The 13,208-nt window shown below is 43.5% G+C and overlaps 1 protein-coding gene across 1 annotated transcript; it reads left to right on the top strand.

Moving 5' to 3' along the window:
- Positions 1-9,715: 9,715 nt before the first annotated feature.
- Positions 9,716-12,688, top strand: LOC307228038 (transient receptor potential cation channel subfamily M member 1-like; the record flags this gene model as incomplete). Its single annotated transcript, XM_079997528.1, has 5 exons — positions 9,716-9,832; positions 10,104-10,317; positions 10,674-10,798; positions 11,562-11,733; positions 12,510-12,688. Exons 1-5 carry the CDS (start codon positions 9,830-9,832, stop codon positions 12,686-12,688), a joined length of 693 nt encoding a protein of 230 aa, XP_079853654.1. The 5' UTR covers positions 9,716-9,829.
- Positions 12,689-13,208: the final 520 nt, after the last annotated feature.

Here is a 13,208-nt window from a genome sequence, read left to right as displayed (position 1 = left end):
ACCACAACCGGCCAGATGCCCCACCCGTCTACAAGCTCCGAGCGTCCACCCATGTAGCCGAGTGTGCTCGGCGCAGGACATCTGGATGAGAGCCCCCCGTCGACTTCCACGGACAGCCAGATATGTGGGCCCCCCACCACGCAGCACTAGCCCTCCACCTCCACCAAGCCATGCAGCAGGAGCAAAGCCGACAGCCGCCTCCTGCACCCCAACCTACACTCAGGACGGCAGCCTTCAAGGGGCCCTGGAAAGCACCCGGCGACACTCCCTGCAGCCCCGCCGGGTCGCAGTAGGCCAGAAATCACCTGGCACCAGGTGCAATCCGCCATAACACAAACCCAGTCGCCCCCCTCCAGCCAACCAGACCACCGCACCAACCCACCAGCGCCCCACCACCCTCCAAACCCGAGCGCTCAATGTGTGCTGTTGGTAATTGTAATTAAAATTGCGGGCCGTCGGGGTGCGAGTCCTCCAAGTATGTCGAACCCGAATCACTCGCACCCCTCCTGCCCAGCAAACCCTGGTCTGGTGGATTGTTGCTTGTAGTAAGATTTGTGTGGGAGGGTATGTGTTCTAATATGAGTGGTATTAAAATTGCAGGACAGACGTGAAGCATTCTAGGGGCAGGAGCGTGACCGGCAAGATCGCAGCCGCCCGCCGCATCCCTACCCACATAGTTCGCACCACACCCGTCCTGCAAACCCAAGGCTTATTGTATGGTGTATGTACTGAGTTTGAGTTCTGACACTGGGAGAGATAGGCGAAGCACAACTAGATCAACGCAGGGGTGCAGTAGGTCGGGCAGCGGCCACGTGGACCCCATTTTTTCTGTTCAAGATCACATTCCGACATTGGCTTATTTTAATTTGTGTTATCCCTTTTACACACTCTCCCGTTGGCCAAACCACCTTGGCCCTACCTTCCCTCTCTTACTTTAGCCCCTTCGTAGCTCTTCACACACATAGCATACATCCTCCATTCATTGTTCTTCCCAGGCCGGTTTAAAAAGCCGTTTTGTAGCCAGAGTTGTTCTAAAGTAGATTTACCTTCAATCACCATTTTATTAAATCTCCATCCATTAAAGAGCACTGCCCTTGGTCCCCCAGCAGTGTCCATTAATCCTGATTATGGAGCGCAAGGCAGAGGAAGGCAGAAGAGGGTCTGCGCATCAGGCGCTGCTGAGCCGCCCAGCCTTTATCTAAACTTCAGCACATCAGACCTCACTTTGTGCCCAGCGACGGCGCGCACCAGAGCCCTGGAACATGAGCTGGAACAACTGGGAACCGACTGGGAGCTGACTGGAAACTGACTGGGAGCTGACTGGGCGCTGACTGGGAGCTGACTGGGAGCTGACTGGGAGCTGACTGGAAATTGACCAGGAGCTGACTGGGAGCTGACAGGAAACTGACCAGGAGCTGATTGGAAACTGACTGGGAGCTGACTGGAAACTGATTGGGAACTGACTGGGACCCTCAGGTCTGGCTGTCACCCGAAGTTGACGGACTGGGGGATGATGACATAAGCTATGGCTGAGTGATTGATAGACGGGTAGAGAGAGAGGGAGAGAGAAAGCAAGCACAAGAGAGAGAGAGAGAGAGAGAGAGAGAGAGAGAGAGAGAGAGAGAGAGAGAGAGAGAGGGGACAGAGAGAGAACGAGGGACCCCACGGAGAAGAATGGAGGGCAGGGGCCTCACTGGGAATAGGGGGACCAGTGGGTCTTTCAAACGGAACTCCATCAAGCGCAGCATGTCCACTGGGTCGCAGAAGGTAAGACTGGCCCTCAGTGAACCAACACAGGCCACGGGATTTGGGCTCAAAAGCAAAACGAAATATATAGTTTTGTCTGGCTGAAGAACAGTTTACTTCTAGTCTTCATACATTTAGCATAACATTGAGTGTTCTATGTGGACTAAACGGATTTCTAAACTGTCATTGTCTAGACAATAGAAACTGCATTCAATGAACACAGAAAATTTACAAAAATATCTTGTACATATATGACTTGAATTCCTTTGTCACTCAAGCCCAACCTCCAACAATAAGTAAATAGTTTTACATCTAAACAATAGTACGAGTCCCAAATATATACTGAAATGCATACAGAACCCTCAAAAGATTTGTATAATGGTTATATAACAGTTATGTTATTGCAGTGCCATTGCTTATTGTATTTTTCTACACTTTCTTTCAACAAAAACTGCACATACATTTTACTGTATGACATTGTTGGAATATCTGTTTTAAGGGCTTTTCGTTTGTACTTGCACCAGGTCATTACAGAAATCCTATACTTTGTATCAGTTTTCCTATTGCTTGTAGTCGTGGGGTTTTCCTCCTCGAACAAATGAAATTGAAATGAGAAACTCAAGAACACACGATTATGAACAACTTCAACGATTGACATTAAATAGTGCACCTACTTTTATTGCCACCTTTATTTTGTGAGTAATCATGCTTGAGACAAACTAGTGCTGCTGTTTTGATCAAAGTATTTATCATTTTTTGAGGCATGTTTTGCAGTGTTTTGGTAGGTTTGCTGCTTAAAGATTTTAACACTGTATCGAAAATAATGCTAAAAATCAAACCCTGATATTCAGAGACTTTGATTTCAAGTGACTGTTTCCCCTTTCAGCTTGAAGTTAAAAAGTAGAATGGACCCACTCTGCACCCAGTTTTAGTTTGATAAGAGATTCTAATGATTAAATAAAATATATTCTCATAAAATATCATCATTCTATGGAATAATTTCATCGTATCGCAGCGTATAGCAGTGTTTTTTGTTTTGTTTTTTTTCGCTCAGGGGTATTGATTTGCATCCAATTATTATGCTGTTTAAGGCCTGAATTTTTTACTACTAAGTCATCAGTTGAAGTCATTGTGTAACTACAGTACTAAGGCCAATCGGCCAACATGAGTGATTTAGGGTGAAGGGTCGTTGTGCAAGGCAGTGAAGGGGGTAGTGAACCAGCAGTTGCAGGGGTGACGTCCCACAGCTTAACGTGCCTTCTGGTGTCCCTCGTGGAAAAGCAAAGAGAATTTTCGGCTGTGACATTAATATGAAAAGTGCACGGGCGCAAACACTACGCTGCAGGTTTTTTGATTTCCAGAGTGACCTGCCTGTTAATCTATGAGAATGAAACGGTGAGGAAGCCGGCATCTGGCCCACACTAAGCTTTTTATTCCGCTTTCATGTGATTAATACATAACAATAATGATACACAATACACTTCCAATCCAGAGTGCTGCATGAGCCCGTGATTTAGAAGGAGCGGTTAGGGTCAGAAGCAACATTAGCGAGAGATGGGAACTGGGTTAAGTACAATATGTTCGTATCTATGTGTAGCGGTGGGAGTGACTGTAGAAGCTCCCGCCTTGTTTCAATGTTATAATGAAACCTAGCGGACAAATTCTATGTGTGTGGTGAATATGTTAGTATTGTGAATCTGAGAGTATTGCAATGCCTAGCTCCTCTGTCCTGGATAAAGTGTGGAAAAGTGAAGTTCCGCTGCCATTTATATTGAAATACCAACCACTGTTGCAACCCATGTCGCCTGAAGCATCTTTTTTTCTGACTGGAGACTTTAAAAAGGGGGAAAAAAAATAAAAATGCAAATTCAGTAGGTATCTACAGTATGTACTGTAACTAAAATAATCTACAGTCCAATCCAATCAGCCACTTAATGTCGCTAGAAACAGCAATGGGGGCAATACAAATCCGAAACGTAATCGAACAGAACTGGGACATTGTTAGAAGCGATAAGGCTTGAATTAAAGGTTATCTTTCCAAATACTCCACGTGTAGGCATCAAAAGATCTACCATCCACTCACATCACCTCCAGCCCTCCAAACACAAAGACCTGATGGGGCCTGAAGGGGTTAAACTGGAGCTATAACAACTGCAATAATTGCGGGAACTCAATGAAATTTCCCATAATACCACATTTTCAACCTCCTATTTCAACCACACTTTTTCTTGGGCATGACAGTTAACCGTTACTGACAGACTGTGTCAGGCCGAGCCACACCAGCAGCAGCCTTGACTGCAGCACATTGACTTATTGACAGACATACGGACCAGTCAGTGTTGAATTCAGGCGCTCGGTGCATTGTGAATGTTTTTTCATTGGGTTAGGAAATAATTAGTGGGACACAACATGATAAACATCGCTGTGAGCGCTGAAAACAAGTATAATATTACTACGATTATTTGAATCATAAAATAATAAATAAAAATACAATTTGATGTTGAATTTGAATTTTGATTTCAATTGTAGAGTTGTACAGATATTTGTCGGGACTCGGGACGCAGCTTGAAAACGGGACAAACTGGTCACCGTCGGTTTACACCCTCAAATGTCCATGAAGATGCTTTCACATCAGCAGGAGAAAAATAACACCAAAAACAATAGTGGAAGAACACATCATGTGTGTTTTTTTTTCCTTCCCTTTTACCCTTTTCTCTGGCCTTTTCTTGGATTGGATTTTTTTTTTTTTTTATCAAAATCAAACTTATTGGCATGGCAGTAAATCAATCACTATCAATCATATCAAAAAAGTTAAAAAACAAAAAACAAATAAAAAATAAAAAAAATCAACAAACAAACAAATAAAATAAAATAAAATAAAATAAAATAAAATAAAACAACATTAAATAAAATTAAATAAAACTCTCACAAGTTTAGAAAAGGGAGCGGAAAAGAAAGCACGCTAAGTTTGGCGCCCCACATGCCTGGGGCAGGGTGCGCACCGCCTGACCTCGTGTTAATGGACGACGTGTCGCTCCCATGTGACCGCTCCACGCCGCGTGACCCGCTCGAGCTCCCCCACTGCCACGGGCCCGGGCGCCGAGACACAATCAGCCGTTTCATCCGGCGACGTCCTTCCCCCCGCCAGCGTGGAATCGAGAATCAATAATAATAAGGTTTAGAGCATCCACAGTGTTGTTTTATTTTTATTTTTGAAAGTAACCTGTGGTCGTCTATTCCATTTAAATGCGCTCAAATACAAAAAAAAAAAAAAAAAAAGACTAATGACAATATTCTCTGTTGAATCAATATTTTATTCTAGAAAAATATTGATTTAATATCCTTGGGCATTAATATCCTTCAATGTCTCTGTCCTAATGATGAAAAACCGAAATTGAGTATAATATTTACTTATTTTTATGAAATGCATTTTGCTTGTTTGCTGTTATTATTATTATTATTATTATTATTATTATTATTATTATTATTATTATTATTATTATTATTATTATTATTATTATTATTTGATTCTCTTCATGTAAAGTACTTTCAGTTGCATTTGAAGTGTGAAAGGTGCTATACACAAAGATCAAGTATCTTAATTTAATAACAAATTATTTCCCATTTTCCACAATCGAGTGGCATTTCAAGCTCTGTCGTTGGGTTCACAAGACTACTTAGACACACGCCCTCGCCAAAGAACATTAGGAGAAGAAGAAGTTTAAGGAACAAAAAACAAGTGGAATCTATATCACAAAACTGAGCGAGCATCAATCCTCTGGATTTTTTTATTTACAGTCATTTTTCACAAATGACTGTTTCCTTTTCCGCCATAGTGCTGATGGACTTTCTACTATCTAATGCTACAACTCTTAATTAATTAATGAATAATAACAAAAAACAGTGATATAACTGCTCGATAATTAACATTTTGTTCCTTATTGAGCGCTGCTAATCTCTTAACAAACCCTAATCCTGGTCTAATTTCCTTGTTTATTGTTTATTGTTTTCCCCGAGTGCAACAGCCCTTTTATTTCAAATGACCACAAAGCTCCTTTTTTTAATCAGAAGGAAATAGCGTCAATTTGCACCGGTTGAATTTGAGCCTTTTTTTGTTTGTAAACCCTAATCCGGTGCGATAACGACCGAGCGAAGCCGAGGCCGGAGTTGTTTGTGTTGACCGGTGGGGGTTTGTGTGTTGCATCGAAGAGGCTCCGAACAAGGACGAGCTGTTCCCCATGAGGCGCGAGCAGATGGCGCTCGTGGAGACGCTCGTGGATTTCATTACAATCTCACTGGTCACTCTCCACGCCCAGACAGTTATTACTCTGTAACCGTACCTGAGGGAAAATGGATCGTTTTACTTCTTTATAAACTTCTCCGGTCTTTTTAAATCATCATATGCTCAAGAAAAACATACAGGCTACTTAAAAGAATCCTTTTAAACGCTCGAAAATTGTCTTGTCAATCCCATTTGATTCTCCAGTCTTTTCAAAGCTTCATATGGTTTGGAGAAAAACATCCCATCTACTTCTAAAGCCTTGAGAAAGTCCAGCGCATGCAATCCCTGGGTTTTTAACACTGCAAGAATACAACTCCATTTGCCATCGTCAACTGGTCATGCTCCAAATAATCATCAACCATTTCTTTAAGAACTTAGAAACAATGAGAAATGATTTATTGGCCAGTTCTCCCAATAATCGAGTCCAGAGTTGCTGAAGTTCAACTGGAACAAGGGTGTCTCAAATATCGAAATAAAACACCGACGCCAGAGTGTCGTGGCCGCTATAGTCTTTCATTTCATATCATTTACTCTTTCAGTTCCTCAGTTCCCCCTTTATTAAAACTACTCAATCCAAGAGAGAAAGTTCTCATTTCTGTGGGGCTCCAGATTAAGAGGAGCTGGTGGTAGGTGCGTGTGTGTGTGTGTGTACAAGTGCGTGTGCGTGTGTCTGTGTGTGTGTGTGTGTGTGTGTGTGTGTGTGTGTGTGTGTGTGTGTGTGTGTGTGTGTGTGTGTGCGCGTGTGTTTCTGTGCGTGCGCATGTGTGCGCATGTGTGTGGAGCGAGGGGGTGCATGGGATCTCAAAGTAGATTTGTTGCGCTTTGGTCCAAACTCGGGGATGAACATACCCTGTGTTCAAGCCGAGCGGTCATGGGACTGCCAAAAGGATTACCTTGGACCCGAGTCATGGGACCCGGGCGAACAAAGGCCCCGCTGGCTCACATGCTCGTCATATGAACCCACAGCTGCATAAAGTGAAGACGTTTCATATCGCCCCGGCTTCACTGGGCTCTGGAGGTCCAACCGGGAGGAACCCTGAGAGGAGAGATGGGAGTTGAGGGTTCACCGGGAAGAGCGGGGCTGACCACCGTCCGTCGGACCCCCATGCTGGCGATGGAAACTGGCGGGAGGTAAGGGGCCCCTCCGCCGCCTCCACGGGGCTGGAGATGGAGACGAAGGACAAATTCTGAAGAAGGGAGGAAGTTTGGGGAAAGGGAGTTGAGTTGGGGGAGTCCTTCTCAAAACCGCTGGGTCTCCGCTTGATGGAGCAAAGTGGTACTTCACCGTTTACCGGAATTAGTCTTGATTTTGTGTATATTATTACGAGATTATGAATCACCTTTTCCCCGAGTCCCTATCTGGTTTATTGCTGATTCTTTTTTCTTTTTTTTTTTTTAAGTAATTACTCTTCTTTACATGATGAATAGTTCAGTATGAGTCTGGTCTTTTCTTTTTGGATGATTGCATTTGGATGTTGGGTTTTTGAAGCCTTGAATGTGCTTCAATGTGGCTGTGTGAGTGTTGTAGTGAATCATCAAGGCAAAGACCAATGACCATTTATATGTAACTCTAGCAAACTAAAGATTCTTTGGTGACGGTTCCCTGTGTGTTATCCCTGACCTTGTGACGCTGACCACTCAGAAGCTCATCTTTTGGGGACCAGAGCTTCTTGTTCAGGGCATTCATGTCACTTTAAGATTGGGAAACACAAAAGATCCCGAGGATCTACAGTATCTCATGATAATTGAATACACAAGACTTTTAAGTGTAATCTTCAGTCAGCTCCATTTAACAGCACACTTTAAAATGGACATGAATGATCGACGATGTTGTCACATTCTGGCCCATTTAAAATCTATAGTAACCTTTTCCTTTTAGTTTTTCATGATGTTATCCAAAATAATTTTATATTTTTATATTTATATTTTATATTTTATTTTATTTTTGGTTTATTTATAATAAATACATTTATTTATCAGTATTTGTTCAACAAGTTTAGTTTAAGGTTGACTGCGTTTCAGTTTATTTTTAAATTGAAAACCCTGAATGGAGCTGTAAGATTCATACTGGCATAGCATGAGAGATATTTGGGCATTACTATCAGTATGAGGCTCTGCCGGGCATATAGAAAGGCCCATTGTGGCTCATGTGACGGGTAGACGTTAAGATGTGAGTTTTTAATCCTCAACCATTATCCAGAGTGAAGGTATTTCAGAAAGTGCAACTGGAAGCAGCGCTTTCCACCGCGGAGGGCATGGTTAATCACTGCGGCTCGATAATGCATAAAACAATAATACAGTCATTAGGAGGTATATGGGTTTATGGGCATGGACACGCACACACACACACACACACACACACACACACACACACACACACACACACACACACACACACACACACACACACACACACGACAGAACTAATGGACTGTGTTTTGAGTGCGTTCTCCTTCTATGCAACAGCATTTGGGCGGGATTAGAAGGAGTCGACTCTGTGTAAGAGGATTTAAGGCATAAAGAACGGAGTACATTGACGGGGCCACGTTCTGTCCTTAATTAGGCGGAGATGTTTACGGGATGTCCGCTGACGGACATGCAGCTGATGGGGCATAGGTGGCGGGTGGTGTAGGCCTTGGTGTGCGTATGTGAGATGGTACATTATCCAGAGGTTTGCTCTGTTTCAAACAGCATGATGCCATGTGTGGTATCATGTTGCTTCACAGGTCCCAAGTGGCTTCACTCATTCACATGCAGATGAAGGGAGGATGATGTTAAGGTTGATAGTGTTCTTTTAAGTGGGCTCATTGTCCTCAATACCACTCATACTTGAGTTGTTTAAAGCTGTATTTTTACCATTCAGTGACTTATCATATCACTCTGATTATTTCTTCCGGCAGATTCAGAGAGCCTGGGTCGAGAGGACATTCCAGAAAAGAGAATGCGTCCAAATCATTCCCAGTAAAGACGCAACCAGGTACAGTACCATGCGTTGTCATTCGTCATGCATTTGTCCCATCTTGACTCACCATCCTATGTTTTTTCAAGCTAGTGTGGGGCTTAGATTTATATACTGAAATGTAAAAAAAAAACATATATATATATATTTTGAAAAGGACGGCCGCCACTGTGACCTAGATGTGAAAGGTGGGAAAGAGGGACGACGTGAGCAATTTAGGATCTCATCTCCAAAAGTCCACCCACCACGAAACATTCTGTAGCGACAAAGGGGCTTTTAAATCCTTTACTGTATGAGTAACACGTGTGGACAACCCGAGCCCCAGGCTGAGATGACATTTTTGAATGCAACAGCTTCTTCTGTCGCGCGGCCAAAACGCTGCAAAGTGAAAGCGATGAGGTCTTTAGATAAGCGCCTTTTGTCCACACACGCAGGGACGTTTCTAGACGCACATACCATCATCAGTACAGCTCTCACACTTTATTGTATTTCATTTTTTCATATAATTTATCCAAACCGTCCTACTGACTTGTGAACAAGCTCACAGAGGGGATTTGTGGTTAAAGCCACAGATCCACTGCCCTTATTCTCCTGCAAAACGTATCGAACATGCTCGTATCGGTTGAAAAACCCTGGCCCATCCTCCCAGGTGTAGCTGTGGTCAGCTGGTCACGCAGCACGTGGCCCTCCCCTCCGGAGGTCCAGCCAAAGAGGACGGGGGGCAGGTGGTACAGGTGGAGGTGTCCCAGGAGCGCTGGTCCGTGGTCAAACACACGCAGGCGTTTCCCACAGACGCCTACGGCACGCTAGAGTTCCAGGGCGGCGGCCATGCCAACAAAGCCATGGTAGGAAGTCCTAAATGAATCTATCTATCTATCTATCTATCTATCTATCTATCTATCTATCTATCTATCCCTTGTATACTATAACCTCAGTGGACTTTAATCATGACGAACATTTTATATTATATTTTATATTCTTCCTTGCTTAGGAATCTTTCAGTTATATCACAAGTGCTATTTCTACATTTTATTTGTGTGTCAGCTGTGAAACTCTGTAAAGTGACATATCCGAGTCCAAATGTCTGAAAGGTTTCCTCCCCCTCTCTCTCTGCAGTACATCCGGGTGTCGTACGACTCCAAACCGGACAGCCTGCTGCACCTGATGGTGAAGGACTGGCAGCTGGAGCTTCCCACGCTGCTCATCTCCGTGCACGGGGGCCTGCAGAACTTCGACCTGCAGCCCAAGCTCAAGCAGGTTTTTGGGAAGGGTCTGATCAAAGCAGCCGTCACCACAGGGGCCTGGATCTTCACCGGTGGAGTCAGCACCGGTATGACGAAATGTTGACACAAGCCTTTACTGTACAGTACATTATACATATGAATATGAAATCCCTGTTTAGCACTTGAAATAGTATTGTTGACATAAGCTGATTCAATTTGAGGTTGAATAATGAAACGTGTGGCAGGTTTCCTCTTTGTTTAAGTCCATTAGTGTCTTTGGCAGATGACTCATTGTGGATTACCAGAAAAAAAAAACACAAATTCCCACACAACCCCTCCGGCATTTACTACCATCAGATTGAAACTGAAGGTTGTGACATCCCACAGCCGCACTTCCCTTTTTTGGAAAGAAAATAACATGCACAGAATTGAAATCTACTTGTTGCCGCGTGTGGCCGCGCAGGGGTGATACGGCACGTTGGAGACGCGTTGAAAGATCACTCGTCTAAGTCCAGAGGGAAGGTCTGCGCCATCGGATTCGCTCCCTGGGGGATCGTGGAGAACAAGGAAGACCTCATCGGCAGAGACGTAAGTCACAAATTAACGTAGATACCCATTAGTGTTTCAGTGTGTGCTGACAAATGACTGTTTACAGATTATATTGTTTATTTATATTTTTTTATACTTTGTGTCCTATTTCAATGTTACAGTGTTTGTTAGCACACATTACAAACAGCCTTTGTGGCCTATAACCCCATAAGCAATTCATTATTCAAATAAAGTAACAATAAGATAGAAAACAGAAACCAAAGGTCATATAGCATCTTGGAAAAAGTAGAACAAAGCAAAATAATAATCACAAAGAAAAGTATATTTTAAATAAATATACATTCATTTTAAATCATAATAACAACAGATTATATACTTTACAGCATATAGTCAACCATAAACTAATTTTGATGATGGGTACATAACTGCAGGAATTGAATCAATCCCTGATGGTTGCTGTTCTTAATACTTTTGTAAAAAAAATTCTAGCCTCTCTACAATATTGATCAGGCAGAATATAACTCTGCTCTCTAAAACCAATCTCACATAATTTGAAAATTTTGTATTGATTATGCATTCCAACAAATACACTCAAATAATCCAATGATAATAGTCACAAATCCAGATCTTCATGATAGAACTTGAAGTAACTTTTCTCAAGCAAAGTGCAGCAGTTTGCACTGCCACAACAACTAAACCTGTATGCATAGCATAGTATCAGTATATTAATATTCATATGAATACCCAACACCCTATCCACATCAACACACACATATACAGTTTCATGTGTGTACTCGTCCAGGTGACAAGGCCGTACCAGACCATGTCGAACCCACTTAGCAAGCTGTCGGTGCTGAACAGCAGCCACTCGCACTTCATCCTGGCCGACAACGGCACCAGCGGGAAGTACGGCGCCGAGGTGCGGCTGCGACGGCAGCTGGAGAAGCACATCTCCCTGCAGAAGATCAACACGCGTGAGTCTGCCGAACGTCCGTACCGTGACAAGGCCCTTGGAAGCAAGCACTGTAATGTGTGTCACAAGGCGCCCTCCTCCCGTGGCGCGTGCGCGTGAACACTGATGTGACCTGTGGGTTTCCCTTTGTCATCCTATGCCTGGAGCTGTCAGTAAGGCAGGGACAGCAAAGGGAGGCTCAGCTGTCACCACTCACTTCAGAGGGCCGGGCTGCCGGCGGGGTCAATACACTGGTTTCAAAGGCCCGTGTTGTTGTCTTTTATTAACTCTGCGTGTGTGTGTGTGTGTGTGTGTGTGTGTGTGTGTGTGTGTGTGTGTGGGTGTGTGTGTGAGAGAGCGAGAGAGAGAGAGAGAGAGAGAGAGAGAGAGAGAGAGAGAGAGAGAGAGAGAGAGGTACATTCAGTTCATGTTTATGCATGTGAGTCAGACAGACAGACAGACAGACAGACAGACAGACAGACGGACTGACAGAGGCAGATAGATGATAGATAGATAGATAGATAGATAGATAGATAGATAGATAGATAGATAGATAGATAGATAGATAGATAGATAGATAGAGATAAATGGATAGATTGACAGAATTTTACATAATATGATATAATATATTATTAATAAAGCATTATTAATAGATTAGTGTGATTTAATTATCCTCTTACCTTCATCCATCCATTGATCCATGTCCCTGCTATGTACAGTATATAGCGTGTGTGCAGATATGTGAGTATGTGTGTGCCGTCACTAATGAACCGTGTGTGTCCCTGTGTGTGGGGTCAGGTTTGGGTCAGGGGGTGCCCCTGGTGTGTCTCATTCTGGAGGGGGGTCCCAACGTGATCTCCATCGTGCTGGAGAGCCTGAGGGAGGAGCCGCCGGTGCCCGTGGTGGTGTGCGACGGCAGCGGACGGGCCTCCGACATTCTGTCCTTCGCACACAGATACAGCGAGGAAGATGGGTAAGACTCGCTTCTCCCAAAAAAAATGAACTATTCTATTCACACCCGCGGGTAAATGACATTACTAATTACTGTGCTGACAGGTTGGTGAGCGACAGCGTCAAAGACCAGCTCCTTGTAACCATCCAGAAAACCTTCAGCTACAGCCGCAGGCAGGCTCAGCAGATCTTCCTCATGGTCATGGAGTGTATGAAGAAGAGGGCGCTGGTACGTACTGTACCACGAGTGGAATTCAATCAAGCTGTGAACACTTTCGACCACATATTTTTTTATTTATCAGTGTTTGTTACCAAGTACCACCAGCTTCTGTCGTATTTTAATATACAGCATGTATATATACTGTATATATATAATTTGGGTTGCAAATTCATGCGCATTCATGTTTTCCATCAACATATCAATAAAACCCTGTCAAAATTCATGCCTCATCCAGTCATTTGTGTGTGGTTTTGTGTTGTGTTCCATCTCTCACACCAACCCCTTGTTTTCTACAAACAATTCATCATTATTCCACTTTACATTCA

The sequence above is a fragment of the Zeus faber genome (assembly GCF_960531495.2).
Source record: "Zeus faber genome assembly, chromosome: 3".
Classification (NCBI taxonomy): Eukaryota; Metazoa; Chordata; class Actinopteri; order Zeiformes; family Zeidae; genus Zeus; species Zeus faber.
This window is presented reverse-complemented; position numbering and strand designations above follow the sequence as displayed.